Source organism: Eschrichtius robustus, chromosome 20 (genome assembly GCF_028021215.1).
Source record: "Eschrichtius robustus isolate mEscRob2 chromosome 20, mEscRob2.pri, whole genome shotgun sequence".
In the NCBI taxonomy this organism is placed as follows: domain Eukaryota; kingdom Metazoa; phylum Chordata; class Mammalia; order Artiodactyla; family Eschrichtiidae; genus Eschrichtius; species Eschrichtius robustus.
The window spans coordinates 48787875-48809441 of NC_090843.1; the positions used below are offsets into that span (position 1 = coordinate 48787875).

The window sequence follows — 21567 nt, forward strand, 5'->3', positions numbered from 1 at the left end:
GTAGACCCACCCCCACTGCTGTCCACACTCTCCCCCTCCCCCTCCCCCACCCTAACTCAAACTGAGATGAAATAGACTCCAATGCCAGCCCTTCAGGTCACTTCTTGAATAACCAGTGGCTTAAAGAAAAAAAAAAAATCTTTAATGGAATCTGTGCTCAAATAATATGTTACAACAAAAATATACAGAATATACACGATATAAAAATATTTAGAAACAAACATTGCAGCTTGTGTTTTTTGTTTCCACTTACTCAAGTCCTGGGCGGGGGAAGATCAGTGTTGGGCAGTTTTTTAAGGCAGAGGAGTTTCAGAGCTTTCCAGGCAGCACTGGGAGCAACATGAATGATGTCAGGAAAGGGTTTCCACTGCACCTGGGAATCGTCATTATTTGCAAACGAAATTGGACACTGGGGAAAGAAGATCCAGGCTTGGCGAGCAGCAACTCCCCTAATCCTCTGGGCAAGAATGATTCTCATGGAAATTGAGAATCCCATTAGCTGTCAAAAGCGTCTCCTTAGGGAGCTTTTCCTAATTAAAAAATGAATGATGAATGGTGCCATTAAAACGAAATTTCTCCTCTGAAGGTTTGTTTTCCTTTCCCCAGTTTCCGTGATTCCTCTTCCGTTTAGGGAGGGAGTGAGTCTAGGGCTGCTGTTTGGGGAACCTCAGCTTTCAGTCTCTGGAGCCTGTGGATGAAAGGCGACCGGCCTCCACAGCCTGAAGGTTCACTCCACCCTCTGCTTCCCAGCACCCTGGCCAGGTGGCCACACTAGAGGAGGGAGGACGGAGGACGGGGACGTGCTGCTGGCAGGTGCTGGGAGCTCGCGAACAGAGGGACTTGCCGGGGAGAAACCCAGACTCCAAAAGTAAAAGCCTTCTTACCGGACAGCTGTCTCCCGGCCCTGGGTTGGAGACCTGAGTGGTGTGAAGTGACTACCGTCATCACTGGGCAGTCTTGCTTGGAGCGATGGTTGGGAGAGGTGGTGGAGGTGGGCGTTAAGCACAGCAAAGAACTTCAGGGTTGTTTTTGGACAGGGAGCCGCTGGGGCTGGAGGCCTGAGGCGTGCAGGAGGCTCCCTTAGCGCGTCCCAGACCTTGCAGGGCAGACTTAACAGGATGGGAGACAGGACCTCCGCCTCAGGCAGTCCGTCTCGGTAACAGGCTTCCATCTGAAACTCTGAAGGTACTGGGTACTTCTCTGAGGGCTTTCTAGACTCTTCTGGTTCACAGTCTTCTTGCCCCTCTCCAGGCCGCACCAAACAAGAAGGCCCCTCTCTGCTCCCTCCACCCACATCCCAGAGCTCTCAGGTGCCAGGGCCTGGAGGGGACGCCCTGCCTTGCAGCAGGGTACCAGCAGCTTCCGTCCCTCCAGGAAAGGACAGCGCCACTTAGGGTTAGCAGTGGTGGCAGCCCAGGGCTGAGGCCCCCCCGCCCATCCTCCCCCGAGTCTTCTTGGCCCCCATTCCAGCTCAGAGTCTCCTAAGAAGCAGACTCTTCCAGCTACACCTGCCTCTCAGGGGGCAGAGAGTGGCTGGCACAGGCTGGCACAGCTCAGCCACACCCAGGCTCATCCCCCACCCTGGGGCTGGCAGTCCTCCGCACAGCGTTGGCACAAGTGCAGCAGGACCTCAGGAGCCAGATGCGGGGACCAGAACAATCTATTGCTGGGCAAAGCCAGGGAAGGGCTTGGCACGGCTTGGGGGTGTCCCTGGCTAGGAGGACCCTGACCATTTACGTGCGATCACAGTGGCCCAAGACCCCCAAATGCCTGGCCTGGCTGACTCTGGACCTTGGTATATTTAAGGGCTCTGACAGGCACGTGGCTGCCTCATTCCTGCACGAACGCAGCCTCCTGGGCTGTCAGTGGCTGTGAGTTCCCAGAGCGGTATAAAGGGAATGGCGTAGTTTGTCAAAGGCCATCCTCCCCACACCCACCCCTCAGGGTGGGCACAAGCTTCTGTCAGGGGTCATTGCCTCAGCCTTGTTTTGCCACTTGGGTAATGGGTGGGGGGATGGATTTGATCATCCCTCCCAGCTCTGAGCATCTGAGTCTACAGGCTGCCCTCACCTCTGACACTCACCCAAGCACCCTACAGCTCTTCTCCAGGAGCAGTTTTCCATCTGAATTGAGTTCCTTTTACTGTAGCCTCCTGTGCCCTCAACTCAAAAGGGCACTTGGCCTCAACATTCCTGCTCCAGCCTCTCCTGTGCCCCCAAAGCTCCTAAGGGAGATACAACAGAATCTTTTCAGATAGGGAGTCTATTCTAGATGGGAATCAGAGCAGAACTTGGCAAAGGCGAGGAAAACCTCAGCGTCCTGAAGGTCCCTGGAAAGGCCCGAGGTCTCCCTCCACCACGGCAAGTCTCCCACGGTCAGTGATTCTCAGAGAGGCTACTGGGAGCCTCTCTGAGAAAGGCAAGAAAGCCCAGTAGCCTCTCTGAGAAAGGCAAGAAAGAAGGGGGCAAGCTTTTTCCCATCTCTCAGCACCCTCCTTCCTCTCATGCAAACTCCCGCCCCATCCCCCTCTGCCCCTCGCAGCCTCCTCTGCAGCCTCCAACTGGCCTCACGTTGTCTTTCCCATCCCATGTGCATCCGCCCACCAAACCACACACACACACCCACCCACACACACACACACACTCACGCATGCACACACGTATCAGAACACTGGCTCTATAAACAAAGGACAGGCACATTGCGGGGTCAGGGCAGTGGAAGGGGAGGAAAAGGCCCTGAACATAAGGGCATGGATGCTGGGGCACTGGTGTGAGATGTCAGCACCCAGGAGACGCCCAAAGTTGATACCCTTCCGCTGGGGGAACTTGGAACGAAGTTTACTCCCTCCCGCTTGGGTTCCTCTCACTGGGTACCTGCAGGGCAAAGGTGGGGCCTGGAGTTACAGAATCGCCCTCCTCTGCCCACCCCAGGCACTAGAGGCCACATCCCAGCACCCACTGACATGCATGGGAGGGCACCCTGGGCCCCCCCAGACCAAAGTCGACACGTCCTCCACCACCAGGCCCCCTTCCACTCCAGAGCTCCAGGCCCAACAGCTATGGAGGGAACACTTCCTGGCCCACAGTGACCTCGGGGCTGGACAAGGGCCTGCCTGGCTACTACAGACTCAGGCCGTCCTTACGCGCTTAGGTCTCTCAGGGTGGCGATGAGTGAGAAGGCTGGTGCCCAGTCTATGACAAGGGAGGGGACCCCTGTACACGTGGGACACGCCCAGCCCGAGGGGACGGCCACTCTCACCTCACCCCAGGCCTTCACCCTGGCCCGAGGTTTTCAGAACAATCTAGAAAAACTACAGAAGCCACATCCAAATCCTCCAACAGGTGCCTTTCGGAAAAATGCCTCCACTCTGTTCAAATCGGAACACAAATATTACAGCGGCCCAGCGTCTCTTGTCCTCTCCTCCCTGGCCTCACTGAGCTGGTGATGAGAAAAAGAATACGGCTGCTCCTTGCCGACGCTGCTTCTCCCTCCCCTCCCCGACCGAGGTCCTCCAGGCCTTTAGGGGGGCGGCGGCAGCTTTAAGTCCAGCAGGCTGTAGGCAAAGATGTTCCAGAAGACAGCGAACAGCACAAAGACGGTGTACATGGCCCCAAAAATCCACCACAGCGACTGGTCCTGCAGCCTTTGCTCGTAGTTCCTCAGGATCACCACGCCCAGGGTGATGCCTACAGCCACGCCACCCAAGTGCGCCACGAAGCTCGGGTGAGGGCATGGGGGATAGGCTGATGGGTGGAATCGCAGCCACACGGCCCGCCCAAACTCCATACTCACTGCAAGGGGAGGAAGCACAGAGAAGTCACAGGAGGGCCACGGGGCGGGGGCTGCGCGGGAGGCCTTGCAGTCCGTCCATTCATCCAGCCACCCACTCAGCCAGCCACCCACAAATTCATTCACTACCCATCAGGCCAAGCACTGTTTGCTCTGTGCCCTGGAAATATAATCGTGAAGACAACACACAAACCTCTGTCCTCCTAGAGCTTACAGGGTCTGGAGATGGACCAGCATATAGTTACATACATAAGATAGTTTCAGTAAAAGAAATTCTATGCGGAAAAAAATAGGTGATTTAAAATCAAGGCCACATTTAAGGAGGCGGGATTCTTTAGTTTGGGGAATCAGGCCAGAGCTTCCTAAAGGACTGACATCTGAATATCAAGAGAAGACCCTAAGAAGAGCGTTCCAGGCAGAGGCGACAGCTCTGTGTGGAAGCCCGAAGGCCCTTGCACCCCTGCAGGCGTGAGTCCTGGAGGTGCAGTTTCCCCATCTGTATAAAGTCTCAGCCTCTAGGTACCAGGCTGCACTGCCGGGACATTAATAACAACCTCAATACGTGCTAGCCCTTTACATTTTATAAAGTGTCTTCATGTACTAGTTCAAAACCCTTAAAGAACCCTCAGAACCAGTGCTTTTGTGGTTGGAAGGAAGGGATGGAAATAAACAATCCCAACAAAGTGCTGGAATTTAGTCTTAACGGATTCTAAAACGCCCCCATCCCTCTCTCCAATCCATCGTTCTTGCACGAACTTCTTCGGTTGGCTAGTCCAATGGGGATGTACTCTCTTGAAAGGATAAGTGCTGGGAAATTGTGCCATTTCATTACCTAACACCCAAAAATCACCAAATGTGGGGATTCTTATCCCCATTTGACAGACTAAAGCCTTTGAGGGGAATTTTCTACTTATTCGTTACCAGTTAATTAACCAGGGCACCTCTCTCCTCTCTAACGTCCCAGAGATGCCAGCACCTACAGGGATGATCATTCCCCAGGGGAACTGCCCAGCCTCCTGGCCTGGACCCTGCAACTCCAGGGGTGGCCAATAGATGGCGGAAAAGGAGCGGCGAGGGACGCCCACCGCGCCCTCCCACACGCCTCCCCAGGCCCTGGGGCATCTTCCTGCCTTTGCGTCACAGGCCCTGCAGACTGCAAACGAGGTTTGAATGGCATTGGTTCCAGCTCCAAAACCACATTTTAGTTTTTATGGTGCTTGGAGTTGGATTCTTCTCAACAGCAAGACTCATCATTCTGTTCCTTTCCTTGCAAACAGACAAACTCAGTCTGAGCAAACTGGAGGCTATGCTCCCCAACTGCTCCCAGCCCACTGCCCACCACGGCCCACCATGGCCCCGGCTCAAAGATTCTGTGAGTTTTAGGGCTGGAAGTTCCTCTCTGGGATTAGAGATCCTCCAACCCCATCCAGAAAATGGAGACCAGAGGGCCCTGAGGTACAAGGGATGTAAAAGTGGATTGAAGTGGAGCCCACCCAGGCCCCTGCTCCTTTGTTCTGGCTCAGTCTTCCTCTTCCCCACACAGCAGGTAGCTGACCCAGGCACAGACAGTCCAGGAGCTCCAGCCCAGCCTGGCTAAAGTGTGGGGCATTAGAGATGACACAGGCTGGCTCTGAATACTGGCTCTACCACCTCTAGGGCGGGTGACCCCAGGCAAGGAACTTCACTCTCTGAGCCTGTAAATTAAGCCTGACAATAATCCACTCTTCATAGCCATGTTCTGGGGACTGAATGAGAGTCTGTGCGTCCCTCTTCTCTCCTCTGTTCAGACTCATCTTTTCCCATCTCAGAATGAGCCTCTTGGCCTCTGGTCTCATCCCCCTCACTCAACATCCTCTTCATCCTGCAGCCTGATGAGTGACTGCAAACTCAAAACTGTCAGTATCTCTCTTGTTTAAAGGCCTCCAGTGGCCTCCCAGTACATTCAGAATGAAGCCCAATTTTTCTCTTTGCATTTAAATCCCTCCATGATCCGACTCCAATGACCTCTTACACAATCACACACGGTCCTGAACCTCCTGGGGCAGTTTTGTTAACTGACTTGTCAGCCATGACCCTTCACCCACCCATGTCTTTGTTCCTGCTGCACCTGAAGTGTCCTCTTGCATCCTGTCTATCTGGCAAACACCTGCCTGTCTTTCACACTCAAAAAGCAGGTAGAGTCTGCAGGTAGACTGACTTCTCCCAACTAAGGTCCCCACGGCACCTGTTCACGGGGGTTCATGGATTAGCTACAGTTTGTGAACCTGCTGAACTGCAAGTTTTAGAGCGTGTGTACGTGTGTGTGCGCACGCGTGTGCATACAGGCACTTTTCTGGAAAGGAATCCTGAGCTTCCAACAGGAGATCTCAAAGGATCAACTCCATGACCCAAAAGGTTACGAAGTTATCTTTCTCACAAGGAAAAAATATTTCTTTCAATTTCTTTAATTCTTTATCTGTATGAGATGACAGATGTTCGCTAAACTGACTGTGCTAATCATTTCATGATGGATGTAAGTCAAATCATCATGCTGTACACCTGAAACTTACACAGGGCTGTATGTCAATTATACCTCAATAAAGCTGGAAGGAAAAACATTTTTTTTTTTTTTTAGATCTCTATATTTATTTTATGTTTTTTTTTTTTCACACACACACACTGTATTTTATTTTTACAAGAGATAAATAGACTGACACCAAGCATTGTACATGGATGACCACAACAAGTGCAACAATGATTGCAATTACCAAACATGAAACACACTCATACTATGTCATAATATTGACATTCAGTCCAGTAATCCTCCACTGTAACAGCTCCTTTACTTTGCAGTGAAAATTGATTTGTATATTCTTTGCCTCTGAGTCCTTGTGGGATTTTTTTTTTTTTTTAATTCAGACAGAAAGTCACGAAAATTATACTCATCCTCATCAGTTCACTCAGTCCCATGTAATTAATTTTTTTTTTTCATCTTGATCTTTTGTTAGCACTTTTATGAGTTCATCAGTTGGAAAAACATTTTTTTAAATAGAAATACTAAAACCAGAAATTTTTTTGAAATAAAAAGAAATAAAAGCCAAAAAAGGTTATTCTTCTTGACCTGACCATTGAGCTGGACACTTACCCTGCATGCCCTTTTCTGTTTGCAGATTATACATCAGTGAAAAGTTGAAGAAAGGTTAGGAAGCAGCATCGTAGGCCAGACCCTCTCGTGACACCCCCACTTTGTTGCACATTGTGGACACGTCTCCCTTTTCTTTTTGACCACAAGTCCCAGAAGGGCAGGGACTGTGCCATCTCTACATCCCCCCCCCCGCCCAGGCCCAGGACAGGGCTCCCCTCCCCCAGCCTGCCCCGTCAGAACTTACTACAGATCAAGGCCACAGCCATCCGAAGCAGCTTGAATTGACACTTCATGCCTGACCAGTTCTAGGGAAAAAGGAGAGAGAGTTCCATTAGTTCCAGATCAGACCACTCCTCTGCAGAGGTAACCCGCTTAGGAAAACCTGACATTTAAAAAAATCATCTCCATTAAATCCTGAATGAGCCGGTTGTGGCTTTGTCCCAGATCACACCAGCATGGCTTTGAGATTTCAGGCAACGGTAAGTTTATTAGTGTCATAAAAGCTCTCAAGCTGCACGAACAGAGGAAGAGAATCTAGATCCTGGGAGATGACAGTCCTTGTTTCCCTCACACAGATGTCTGACGGTTGCCTCAACCGCTGAGTCCCACGGCTGCAAAGGGATGCAGGACAGCAAAGCAAGCCAAGTTAAGTTAAAGCAGAGCCATCAGGATGATAAAAGAACTCAAAATCCTCCATCTGAGGAATGAATGAGGAGACAACTCAGGGGTCAAGTTCATTGCCATCAAGTGTCAAGTGAGTCAATGCAAGGAAAGGGCATATTCAGTGTAACCTGTAAGCGGAAGACTCAACGGATGAAAACTTCAGAGATTTTTTTTAAGCTCAGGATAAGCTTTCATTTCTAATAAGCTGAGCTGTCCAAAGATGGAGTGATCCATGGGATGGTGAGTTTCCCATCATTGGGGGGTTCAAATGGGGGCTTCGCATCACTCAGAGGGGATGCTCAAGAGAATCAGGCACTGGAAACGGGGTGGGCCAGATGGCCTTCAGACAAATCCCTCTTTCCCCTGAGAATCTCTGAACACTCTGAACCTCCAAAGCAGATAATCAGAGCACAATTACTCACCCTACAAAAGGACTGTTCAATTTACAAAAGACTGCGCCACAGGGCTCCTTTGAGGGGCACTCCTGCAGCGCTTTCAAAGCTCCATTCCACTTAGCCAGAAGCAGAAACAAGCCTGGAATCTCCCTGGAACACATCAGTCCTAGGGAAGGAGGCCAGTGGGGACAGCCGGGGCTTCTGTTCCCTCCCACCCACCTCCCCTGCTTCTGCTGCCTGGCCCAGGCCCCAGCTCAGGGGCACGTCTTGAACTCCTTTGACAGTGGGGGACCCATGCGTGAAACTTGACAGAGGCCCTGAACGCTGGCATGTACAATAATGTCTACGGAAGCTTCAGTGGACCAAGCAGGATGCCGGGAAGCTGCCAAAAAGACAGAGAAATCCTGCCACATTCGGCTTCTTGCCCTTTGCCTCCCTATTATTCCCTATTATTCCTCAATGACCTGAACCTCACAAAAGGCGAGGTGAGTGACACACGGCCCCCACTATAGGTGGGGGAGTCTAATCTCTGCTTCCTGACGTGTTCTGTGCTAAGAAGCAGACGGCAGGACAACGCTGTCACCTGCTGGCATCTGCCCACAGAGGACCCTCGCTGGGAGACAGGCAACAAAACGGGAGTTGGTGCCCTCCACCGGCTCTGGCCACCTAATCCAAGCTAGTTCATTTGGCCAAAGGTCGGTGGCCCCTCAGCTCCTCTCCAAGATGAAGCCCAAGGATGGGAGGGTCCTTGGGAGTCACCTGATGGGCCATCTCCACCCAAAGGGACACCCCTGCCAAGAAGCTGACGAAATGGCCCTCCAGCCCCTGTGACCGGGAACTCACCACCTCCTGAAGCAGCCCCGTGAAGGGGCTCCAATCACTGAAAAGTTCTTCCTGCTATTGTCCGGCCAGGCTTTGTCTCCCTGTGAGGTCCACCCATGGGTTGTCATTCTCCCTTAAATGTGACACCCATGTTCACAGCAGTGTTATTCACAACAGCCAAAAAAGTGGAAGCCAGCCAAGCGTCCATGGATGGATGAATAGAGAAACAGAAGGTGGTATATCCACACAATGGAATAGTACTCAGCCTTCAAAAGGAAGGAAGTTAAGACACATGCTACAACTTAAATGAACCTTGAAGACACTACGCTGAGTGAAATAAGCCACTCACAAAAAGACAAATAGTGTTTGATTCCACTTATATGAGGTACAGACTACAGAGGTCGTCAAATTCATGGAGACAGAAAGTAGAATAGGGGTTTCCAGGAGCTGGGGGAGGGAGGAATGGAAGTTGTTAAATGGGTATAGAGTTTTTGTTTTGCAAAATAGAAAGAGTTCTGTGGACAGATGGCGATTCATATGGATAGGGAACACTTCTAAGATCCCTTTTCCTCATAACAACCCTCTGAGTATTTTACCTGAAGTCTCTTTCACTGTGTTCTGAGTGATAGTATCAGGCAGAGTAAGTCTAGAATGTATTGGCCGCTCTCTCCTTCAGCTGAGGTCCAGGCCCCTCTGGGCCCTATCTGGGATCTGTCTAAAAAAGCACTGTCTGCATTTTTAGTCTGGCAAGACCACTGGTGGGGTGGCTCAGAATTCCTTTTTTTCTAGTGTCCTCATTTGTAAATCTGAGATAACAACAGTACCTAACTCATTACCCATCTCATGGTTTGTTGCGAAGGTGAAATGAATTAATATGCGTAAAGAAGAACACTGTCTGGCATGTGGTAAGAGTCATCTAAGTGCCTGATAGTATCTGGACCTGGGGCAAAGATGGTGAGTTTGCCCTGCAGAGCGGCTTTAAAACTTCAGAATCTCTGCTAAGTCAGACAGAGAAAGACAAATACTGTATGATATCACTTACATGTGGAATCTAAAAAATTCAACAAACTAGTGAATACAACACAGAGAACAAATGAGTGGTTACCAGTGAGGGGGGAGGGGAAATATAGGGATGGGGGAGCGGAAGGTACAAACTGTTAGGGGTAAGACAGGCTCAAGGATGTATTGTATAATATAGCCGATATTTTGTTATAACTGTAAATGGAAAGTAACTTTTAAAAATCGTATAAAAATAAACAAAATTTTTTAAAAAGAAGTTTCAGACTCTCAATGACCTTGGAGGAGGCCGGGGAGCTCCTGTTTTGCAACGTGGCTCCCAGGGCCAACTTCATCTACCATACCTGCCCAGCCCTGGAAGGCACTGGAGTTTGCCAAGCTGATCCAGTCACCCCCCCTCTGATCTGCACTTGAGGGTCCAGGAGGGCAAGTGCAAGGTCACAGTGAGTTAATGTTGATGCTTGACAGGGTTCCCAGTCCAGGGCTCTGTCCGCCCACACTTCCAAGGCAGGGTCACATTCTGTCTGTCCATGCTGGCTGCCCCCAGAGCTGAGCCATCATCAGTAAATGAACAGCCTCCCAGCAGCTGAGGGGTTAAACTAGAAAGTCACTCCTTTCCACCAGCTGCCTCAGCTCCCCCCCCCCTCCCCATTATTCCCTCCAATAAAATAAGCACAGTGAAACAACAGGAGAGAAGGAAAAAAATCTCACACAGAGCCAGCGCTGCTGCTGCTATAAATGTTGAAAAGCCTGCAGGCCCCTGGGGAATATAAACTTTTTTCAGGTCCTTTAATTTCATTCTCTACCAGAGCCTCACAGGGTGAGATGGTAACTCACCAACGTCAAACAAGGCAGTAACACGTCCCCTCAGCACCTTGCTCACCCAACCAGTCAGGAGCTCAGAGGCTGAAACCCAGGCGAGAGGTTCTGTTCCAAGACAGCTTTACATAACCCCAGTGGAAACAATTTCTTGTCAAATCACTTCAAGAAAACCCAACACAGGAAACAAGGAAAGCGTGACACAGATAAAAAAGAAAGCATGTCACAGATAAAATTACATTTTATTAAGTACAAATCCTACAGAAGGATTTGTACTTAATAAAATGAACCTTATAACAGAAATCTTCTGTGACTTTTTGACAACAATCTTTCCTTGTGCTTTGACAGTATGGTTCCATTTGCGAAAATTTAGATCTCAAATGTTTTAGAAAAACATCTATCATATGGGGCAAAGTTAAAGAAAATATCTTGTATATTTTAAAATGAGGGCTACCCTGGTGGTGCAGTGGTTAAGAATCCGTCTGCCAATGCAGGGGACACGGGTTTGAGCCCTGGTCTGGGAAGATCCCACATGCCGCGGAGCAACTAAGCCCGTGCGCCACAACTACTGAGCCTGCACTCTAGAGTCCACGAGCCACAACTACTGAGCCCATGTGCCGCAGCTACTGAAGCCCACGAGCCTAGAGCCTGTGCTCTGCAACAAGAGAAGCCACCTCAATGAGAAGCCTGTGCACCGCAATGAAGAGTAGCCCCCGCTCGCCACAACTAGAGAAAGCCCACGCACAGCAACAAAGACCCAATGCAGCCAAAAATAAATAATAAAATAAAATAAATAAATTTTTTAAAATTAAAAATAAATAAATAAAAATGAAACTCTGCCCTATGGGCCCCAGCAAAAGGAATTAATAAATTATTCAATTATGTGTGTCTTTATACTGCTAGAATTTAAAATAAGAAGTCTTGATTACAGGTCTTTAATGCCATCCAGATCATTTGCTGAAATATTTTCTAGATTTATTCCCTTGATGTAAACAAGCGTTTTGAAACTCAGAGTGTTTTTTATGAAAAATAAGACATACTTTCATTTAAGGCAGAATCTGTCACTTAAATAGAGACCTGAGAACAGAAGTGTTCAACATTTTTCTGTTATGTATCTGAAGCATAAAGGACACATTTTTAGATTATTCTCTGTACAGACATCAGGTAGAATTTATAAAGATAAAGAATTATATGTATAAAAATATATAGAAATACACACATATACATACAGGGTCTCCCAGCTGTCTGGTGATATGTCACATGAAAAACATTTTCACATCCATTTTTTTCATGTCTTTCTCACAGCTACCTTGTGAAGAAGGGATTACAGATGAGAGAAGAGTCCCTGAGAAGTTAAGGAACTCACAGCTATTAAAATGGTGGTAGCAGTCCTCAAATCCAGATTTCCTGGATGTCAAGTGCATGTTCTTTCTCCTTTTTGTTCTGATGAGGTGCTTTACTGGGACACACAGACAAGTCTTCATTTTGGAATTGAAAATCAATAGTCTAAACATATACACACTACTATATATAAAATAGATAACAAGGACCTACTGTATAGCACAGGGAACTCTACTCAATATTTTGTAATAACCTATATGGGAAAAGAATCTGAAAAAGAATAGATATATGTATATGTATAACTAAGTCACTTTGCTGTACTCTTTTTTTTTTTTTTTTTTGGCCGAGTGGAATGTGGGATCTTAGTTTCCCGACCAGGGATCGAACCCCTGGCCCCTGCAGTGGAAGTGCAGAGTCTTAACCACTGGACAGCCAGGGAAGTCCCTGCTGTACTCCTGAAACTAACAAAACACTGTAAATCAACTATACTCCAATATAAAATAAAAATTAAAATAAAAAAGAACTCTCCCCATACATTTGCTAACATTCTGGAAAAAAAAAAATCGATAGTCTATCTATTAGGTTGAACCACATGAAATTGCCAATGCTTAAATGCTTCTGACCCACAGAAATGGCAATTTCATATGGTGTGTCCTAATGTATCTCTGAATTGCTGGGCACTGAGCTAGCTTGGGTAAAGGCAGCCTCTTGATGAAAGGAAACTGACCTTCTAAGGAGGAAATGAGTGTTTTTCACTGTCCGATAAGCACCACACAACTTTCTAAGGGAAAGGCTACCTTATGTCACACTCCAGGGGCCCCCAAAGCTCCCCGTTGGTCAGGGAAAGCCACGTCCTTCTGGAAGACCGCTGGGCTCTCGGGTGGGACAGCTTATCTGCAGAGCCACAGGCTACTTGCAGAAAGAAACATAAACAGGAAGAAAACTGCTCTCACACCCCCCTCCTCAACCCCATGCCCCAGCCCTCGGTCCTGGGTCCTCCAGGTGGTCTGCCCTCACCACAGGAACTCCTGGGGCATCGGGGCTGCTTCCCAAGCCCCAGCCCTCGGTCCTGGGTCCTCCAGGGGGTCTGCCCTCACCACAGGAACTCCTGGGGCATCGGGGCTGCTTCCCAAGCCCCAGGCGGTGGGAAGGGGTGGAAAAGGTCATCGGTATGAGTCCTGTTTGCCTCTTCTTTCTTACTTGTGCTGGCTCATCCCCTTCATACACAGACGCACCTTGGGGGGAAGGGGAAGGGGAGGGTGGCCTTTCCTCCCCCTGCAGAAAGGAATTGGGGCAGGGGGAGGGGGGAGTGGCAGAAGCAGAATTCAGAGGAAAAGCTGTGTCTGGGGAAAGCTGTGGCACTGATACGGAATGACCCATTTAAAGGGCCATGTGAGGCGGCCCTGGGCTCCCAGGTGTTTAGCAGACCAAGCCAAGCACCCCGTGTGTAAACACACTGTCACACACCCACCCGCCCCTGCTGTAGCTCTCTTTCTCTCTCAGTGTACAAAGGGGACTTTGGTGCAAAGAAAGGGGATGGTGCTGAGGAGCAGGCCAGGTGAGAGTGGCAACAACAATGAAGAAATGGGGGTGGGACTTCCCTGGAGGTCCAGTGGTTAAGACTCGTGTTTCCAAGAACTCCATAAACTGCTGTCACTGAGCATTCACACATCTGCCACGTGGGTGAAGACAGTGATGGAGGAGAGAGGTGAGAGCAAGAAGACCCCAAAGAGAAGCTACGTCTTTCCTGACAGTCCCTCCTGCCCTCCTTCCCTCCCTCCGGCCCTTCCCTCCCTCCTTCCCCCCAGTTTAGTGGGCACCCTCTGCCATGTGTCCAGCCCTATTCCAGGCACTGGGGAAAAGATGAGTAAGATCTGGGCTCTGCCTGGAGGCTCCTGGGCTAGTGGGGGCATCAGACAGGGTGAGCCAAGCACTGCCAGTGACTCCTCTTTCAGCCTCCAAACTTCAGACTGCTTCTAAAACAAGGAAGCCGTCTTGGCCTCCTCTGAGACTATCAGATGGCTTCCAATTGCTTGCCTTGAAGATCCTGTCTCTATTCTGAGTCTACCCCCGCCTCTTCTGTGGGGAGTCAGGAATTAAGTTCACACTTATACTGAGTGGTTATTTTCACTTTATGTCATTGATCCCATCTCATCCCATTTCACAGATGTAGACACTGAGGCACAAAGCAGTAAAGTCATTTGCCCAAGGTCACTCTTTAGGAAGTGGGTAGCTGGGATTCAGATCTAGGTGGAATAACAGCTCCTGCTCTTAGCTAGTTACACTAGATTGCCTTTCAGGAAAAGGCAAGGAAGAGCATGAGAAACGGAATGACGGCGTCCAGTCGCTTTGAGGGGCTGGTGGAGGAGAGTGACACAAGAATGATTGCCAGGAGATGTGGGTTCAAGTCCCCATTTTGCCACAAATTTGATTGTGGCTTTGGACAAATCACTTAACCTCTCAGAGCCTTCTTTCCTGTTTGGGACTTTTGATGAGATCATCTCTAAGATCCCTTTACTTTTTTTTTTTTTTTAATTTTTGGCTGCGTTGGGTCTTTGTTGCTGCACGCGGGCTTTAATAATAAAGTGAGTGGGGGCTACTCTTCGTTGCGGTGCGCGGGCTTCTCATTGCTGTGGCTTCTTTTGTTGTGGAGCATGGGCTCTCGGCACGCGGGCTTCAGTAGTTGTGGCATGCAGGCTCAGTAGTTGTGGCTCACGGGCTCTACAGCGCAGCCTCAGTAGTTGTGGCGCACGGGCTTAGCTGCTCTGAGGCATGTGGGATCTTCCCGGACCCGGGCTCAAACCCATGTCCCCTGCATTGGCAGGCGGATTCTTAACCACTGCGCCACCAGGGAAGTCCCTAAGATCCCCTTACTTTTAACAACCAATGACAAACAACAAGTTACAATTACGACGCATGCTAGTAGTCAAGGATTTAAACTTTTTAAAGTCACTGAGTAGCAAAGAGTTGGAATAGGAAGATGGGCAAAGCCATGGCTGGAGAAAATATGAATCATATATGTAAGGGCCCCACTGGAAGTGTCCCGGCAGAGGGTGAGGAGTGTCCTTGAACTCAGCTACTGGCCAAGGCCACTTGGTGCTTGCCAAGCCCAGGCTGGAGCGTGGAGGAGGATCTAAAACCCAGCTCCAGCAGATCAACGCCAGGCCCAGTGACAGCAGAGGGGAGGCCAAGAGGGGGCTGCTGGGACAGGGGGTGCTCACCATCACGATGTTGGCCAGATGGGCAGAGACAAGCGCATACACCCCTCCAGAGGAGCCCACCACTGGTGCGGTCATGTCAGCCACAGACACCGCCAAGGACCCTGGTACAGAGAGAGACGGAGAACTCAAGGATGCTGGAGTCGGCTCCCCAGCCCAGTCCCAGGCCCTCGGATGCTGCAGCCTCGGGGCTGAGACCCCAGAGCGAGAGGCTCGCTCTCTTCCTCCCTTGATCCCATGTCACCCCGGAGCTTCCTAGAAGATTCATTTATGGCTGAAAGAACCATTTGGTTCAAACGTCTCCTTTTACAGCTGGGAAGCAAAGTCTCAAGGAGGAGAGAAGTGACTTGCCCAAAGTAGAACTCTGCCACCCAGATCGTCTGCCTGGCAATCCAGCCTCCCCTTGTGCTATCTCAGGGTTCTGAGCAACGACAAAAATAGTAGCAGTAGTTCTTGCAGAAATAGCCACCCCTTACGGGGCACACTGTGTGTCAGACACCGGCCAAGCATTTTACAGACATCCTTCCCTTTGACCCTCAAGCCCACCCTTTGAGGCAGGCACTAGCAGCCTCACTGCAGAGATGAGGAGGCTGAGCCCAGAGTCACCTGGTAGGAAGGGCTGGAGCCAGGATACGAGTCCAGGTCTGCCTGACACTCTCCGCCTCTCTAGCAGCCACTCCCCAAACTGGGTCAGAGGTCAACCTCCACCCTCTACCCTCCCTCTTTCTCCTCAACGGCATCCAAAAACCTGCCTAGCATCACCTCCAACCGAGTGAAATTACAACAGGCCAACAGGATCTCCAGAGCGGGGCTTCTCTGGAGGAAAAACGTCCTTGAGAAGTCCCGGGGAAGAGAGAAAGATGATGTCATACCCTCTGGGGGAAAGGAATGGTAGAGACTCTTGGTCTGGGGGATGACAAACTTTCATCCTGGGAGGGAAGCTGGGCAGAGAAGAAGATGGGAAATGTATTGTTCTGGTCTCATTTAAGTGTGATCAATGCTTTGGCTTTCAGGGAAGGACACAGGAAACTAAAAATAACTGGGAGTTAGAACCCAGGGCTCAGAGGATGAGAGGTGGCTGGCCTGGGTGAGTGTGCAGAAATCACCACTGTGGAAAATGCCCGCAGGCTCAGGAGCCAATTAGCTGCTGCCTGGGTGGAGAGAAGAGGGACAGGCAGAAGGCCAAATTCTGCAGGCCCTACAGGGGTGGAGGGTTCACTACTAGGAAGAGGCAAGGCCCGGCCCGGGAATCAGCGTGCCTGACACCCTGGGCGTGGAGAGGCCCCTGCAACGTCATGTGCCTTCTCCCTGGCTTGCCGCCATCCCCAGACCACTCTCAAGGCTTCTTGGCTCACTGAGATCCTTGGAGGAAGAGATCCCCACAACAGATTCTTAGTCTCAAGGAGAATGTCATCTCTCAGGAAAATACAAACCGTCATGAACTAAGGACACCCAAGTCCTTCTCCCCTCTCAGGGCAACTATAAATCTTTCTTCTCCCCTTTCATGCTTTCCCTCTGGCTTTAATTAGGTATTGATCTATTGTCAGATAACTTTCTTTTTTTTTTTTTAACTGCCTAGCCATGGGGTCAGCCCTATATAACAGGAAAAAGAAAAAAAAAAAAAAATCCCAGGGTGGCCAACGGGCAGGCAGCGGGATCTGCATGACAAAGGATTCCCACGCTCTCACTCTCCCTGGCGGCAGGGCTGGCTGCAAAGGCTGCATTGCAGGGCTGCACAGGGCTGGCTGCCCATTAATTACCGTCTGGACAGAGGAAGCCCCAGCCTCCTTGGGGCTGGCCTCTTTCCTCCACGTGAGTCCGCACAAACCGGGCCAGATTCTGCTCCCTCGGCCTCCCCGGTGGGATCCACCAGGACAGGGAGGCGGCAGGGAAGCCCCCAGGGTCCAGCTTCTGTGCACTGACCTTTCCCTCACCCTAATGATGGATGAGAGTCCTGACCCCAGGACCAGAGGTCTGGATTGTGGCAGGATTATGGGATGGGGGCGTGACTGCCTACTTGTGTGACCCTGGGCACAGCTCCTGAATTCTTTGGGCTTCAGTTTTCACATCTGTGAAATGAGGAGGTTACTCTAATGCTTTCCAACTTTTGAGCAGTGAGACATTCTTTTCAAAGAAACCTGACTGACACCCCTACCCCATGGTGCAGAGAGCTGCTCTGGCTGAATGGGGGTGGGACCTGGGGAGTAAAGTTTCCCACCCACTGGAGGGTATCTCAAGGGTTCCTTCCAGATCAGAAATACAATAATCCAAGTCTTAGCCTAAGATCCAGGGTCTGAGGTTCGGATGCTGGTTCTAGAATCTGGAAGGTGACAGTCTGGATCCACCTGCCCTCCATTTGTGGTAGAAAGACTTTCCTTAAGTGACTGCAGATTAGCCCTGGGCTATAGGGACCAGGAGAGGTCAAGTACAAATGTGGGCATGTATGCATATCAATAAAGTAAGGCAGGTCATCCCGGGACAGAAAGCCAGGGCCAGGCAGGATTCCCAATGAACCGAATGGATCACAGTTCAATAAAGGCCAGTGTGGACTCCTGGAGGTCATGGGGGCAGAGGACGGGGAGAGAAAGGCGAGCCGGAGTGACATGCCACACCTGTACACAGCAGCATACCAAAGGATCAGTGCTAGTCAAGGCTATGAATTTTCCCCCAAAACCCTGGGTCCATGCCAGCATGGGGATGAATTGGTGACTTTGCCATAATGCACAGCTGCGATAATTTTAGCCTGGAAAATTTAAAGCAGGTGTTCTCCAGCATCTCCCTTAGCCGTTAAAAAAAACCCAAACAAATCCAAATAAAAATTGACAGAACATCTACCTTTAAGCAGTACAACTTTATTTATGTATGTACTCTTTCACTTAGTTTACAAATATTTGTTGCTTATCATGTACCAAACCCTGTGCTAGGCTCTGCGGATGCATCCATCGCTTCTGATCTATATAATCTATCATAAAGCTGGGCAGAGCAGCGAAGAGACTGGATCTTAAAGTATTTAAACTCAGCCCTGTAATCATTGGCCGGAAGTGAGATGCACGTTGGCTTCAAGCATTGGCTAGAAGCACAGGGCGGAAGAAGGGTTTCCACTCCAGTTCTAGGGCTTCTTGGCTGAGCAAATAGAGTGATTTTACCTCTTTGAACTGCCTATAAAATGGGGGTGTCGGCACCTACCTCTTAGGATTGTTGTGATGAGAAGAGCAGATAACATACGTGTGAACCATTTATCACATACCTGGACTACTAGACACGCTCAGCAGAGGTTAGTTATTATTGTTACAAAATGCGATGTCCTTGGATTTGGAATATTTTCATTGGGCAAGTATTAGAGAGCAGGGGTCAATGTCTATTAAGACCTCCCTTGGTTTCTGACAAATTATGTGCATAAAGGATAAGGCCTGCCTTTTAATTCTCATAACACTATGATAGTGTTAGAGCACAGCCTTTGGGGTCAGATAGCCTGGATTAGAGCCCAGCTCCACCACTTATGACTGTATCTTCTTAGGCAAGTCACTTAGCTTCCCTAAGTCTCGGTTTCTGTATCTGTAACAGATGGAGAGTAACAGTTCCTGCCTCATGGAGTTGTCGTGGGGATTAAATACAGCCTGCACAGGACAAGCACCTGATAACTATTGGCTATCTGGTCAGGGTCTGGCTGTCTGAACGGGCCCCCCCTCTCTGAGGAGGGATGCACACAGAGCAGAGAGGGAGGAAGGGGTACAGGCAGGTCAGTCAACTCAATCCTGGAGATCAGTGATTTGATATGCGGTGACCAGAATGCCCTCTGCTCTGAATCAATGACTCAGATAGAACAGTGCATGTCATTTGCTTTGCAATACAGCCCCACACCCTCAGGTTTAGTTGGAAAGCCCCCGTCTGCCTTTACACCATCTCCTTCTGCAATGGCATCACTGGGAAGTGATACCTGCACTGTCTTCCCGCTGGGTGTCATCTGGTTTGGGCGAGGCCTGAGTCATCTTGAATCTATGTCTGCCTTCTAGGTTACTGGCACTCCCATCTAATTAACTACCAACTGCAAGTGTTAACGAGCATCTTTCCTGTTCCTCGCCATTAACCATCTGGGTCTCTGAGTATGTAGGTATGGAAAATGTGGCTCTAAATCCCCAGATGTCGACACTCAGGGGTGTGTCGGTGGCTAAGTAAGTCTGGCACACAGAGATGCTCATCAGACCTTTTTTTCAAGGATGCAGAAGGTGCTGGATTCTGGGAGAAGCTGGTGTGAGTGCTGTCCAAGGTGGCCAAGTTTTTAACCTCAGCACAGGAGTGAAGGAGACAGCGCTGGGCCAATCTCCCAGGCTGAGGGTTCACGAACTAGCAGACCAGCCTCTCATGGGATGGGGGTGTGTGGTGGGACCCTTCCCTCTTTGATTCCTGAAGTCATTCCACTTACTTCCAGGGTCCCTGCCTGCCCACTGTTTACAAGGCTGACACTGCCCTGCTCTCCTGATGACAACTTCAATGCCACTCAGAAAGGATTAAGATCTTACTTAAACGTACACACAAAGCTCCCCTGGGCACAGCTGTCAGGGGGGAAGAGCTGAGGCGGCAAACCTTGTAAAGAAAAAAGCCGGCGATAAAGTTGGAAACATCACGAGGGAGATTCCTCTGTTCAGAAGCCCAGCTGGTGCAGACTTTTCCTGCAGAAATCCGCTCTGCTCTCCCCACCTCATCCCAGTCTACCTCCCCTGCCACTGGGGAGGGGGATAGGGGGCTGGCCACTATCCTCAAGGCCACAATGATCACTATCATCACCTGCCACGTGGGCTGAGTCAGCCAGGGCCCCAGACTCCTCCAGCTGGCACGAGTGCTCACTACCTCCTAGGCCAGACTCTCTCCGGCCGGCAGTGAGTCAATCAAGGGCCAGCCCAGGCAGAGGCAAGATCCCCCTTAGGGTACAGGTGCTGGCCTGGCCAGGGGAGGTACCTGGCTCCACCCACTCCTTGGATGTCCCCACAGGGATCTCACCTCCCTTGCACGGTTTATTTCATCCTTCACCTCACTCCGCCCTCCTCACGCCTGGCAGGCAGATCTCATCAGTTCCCTCTTAAAGCTTAACAGGGCCAAGAGAAGGTAAGGCATTTCCCCAAGTTCGCACAGCTGCAAGTCGGCAGTGTAAAGACTGAAACTCCGGTCAGTCTGCCTGTTCCAATTCCTGTGCTCTCCCCTCCTTTGTCATCACAGGCCTCCCTCTCTGGGTGGCAGTTCCCTTTCCAGTCTCCCCAGGGAAGTGGAGAGATTTGCCTGGAGGACAACCCTAGTAGTCAGGAGCCTGGATGGTGAGGGTCCTCTGGAAGTTGGGGCTTGCTTGACCTCATGGGGTCTCCTAGCCGCCCTGGGGAGGTTCACCCCTGGGGACACGGGGCCCGCCTGCCTACCTGCCACGACACCAGCCACATAGACAAGCGCAATGCGGGTTGCTCCGTGCACCATCTCCAGGGGTACCCCCACCAGGAGCTGCAGCACCACGTTGAGTCCCAGGTGTTCTATCCTGTACAGAGAGATCACATTCATTCATCATGCCAAGATGCTGGGGATCCAGTAGTGAACAAGACCCTATAGCTGGGAGTTCCCTGGTGGTCTAGTGGTTAGGATTCAGTGCTTTCATTGCTGTAGCCCGGGTTCAATCCCTGGTTGGGGAACTGTGATCCCACAAGCCGTGCTGCGTGGCCAAAATTAAATTAAAAAAAAAAAAAAAGACCCTATAGCTGCCTTTGAGGAGCTCACAGTCTGGGGGGGTGGAAGGGAAGGAATTACAATGCAGATAGACCATTTTGGAGTGTTCCTTCCACCCTCGCTGCCAGCTGGGACAGGAACACAGGTACAGGGCTGGGTGGTGACTGGCAGTGTCTGCACTTGCCAATGAGGGGCTAACAACGGTCAAGATCCAGCAACTCCATCAGTTGACACAAGAGAAGCTGAGGCTCAGAGAGGGGCGCTGACTGACTTAAAGTCACACAGCTGGTTAGTGGTCAGGCTGGGACCACGGCCCTGGTCTCTGATGTGCGGGACCCAGTCCATTATCCAGGCTACTCAGTTGCTCTGGCTTGCTACTGTATTTGTAAGACCTACTGATATTTAAAGAGAAAGATGTTTTCCAAACAAGTGCAAGCATGAAAGATATCTGTTAGAGCTTAGTATATCAAAGCTATCCTCCAGTTCCTGTTGTGTCCACATCTCGGCTCATGAGGAGACTGAAGCATGAAGTGGCTCCCCGACCCTGCTCCTCAGCCTGTGAAGTTGAAGCTGGGACACAGCAGGCAAGGCATCCATCCCCACAGGCTCAGAGTGGAGACATCCATCAACAACCATCCAGAAGTCTCCTCACGCCAAAGCACCCTTCCCAGCA

The 21567-nt window shown here is 50.3% G+C and overlaps 1 protein-coding gene across 2 annotated transcripts in view; it reads right to left on the reverse strand.

Moving 5' to 3' along the window:
* Positions 1–3324: 3324 nt before the first annotated feature.
* RHBDL3 (rhomboid like 3) overlaps positions 3325–21567 on the reverse strand; it is a 43326-nt gene continuing 25083 nt past the window's right edge. For both annotated transcript variants that reach the window (XM_068530693.1, XM_068530692.1), the window contains 4 exons: positions 20597–20709; positions 15192–15292; positions 7158–7218; positions 3325–3791 (listed from right to left, as the gene is read on the reverse strand). In XM_068530693.1, coding sequence (XP_068386794.1) covers positions 3520–3791; positions 7158–7218; positions 15192–15292; positions 20597–20709 — 547 coding nt within the window. In that variant the 3' untranslated portion in view covers positions 3325–3519. The remainder of the gene's footprint in view (positions 3792–7157; positions 7219–15191; positions 15293–20596; positions 20710–21567) is intronic.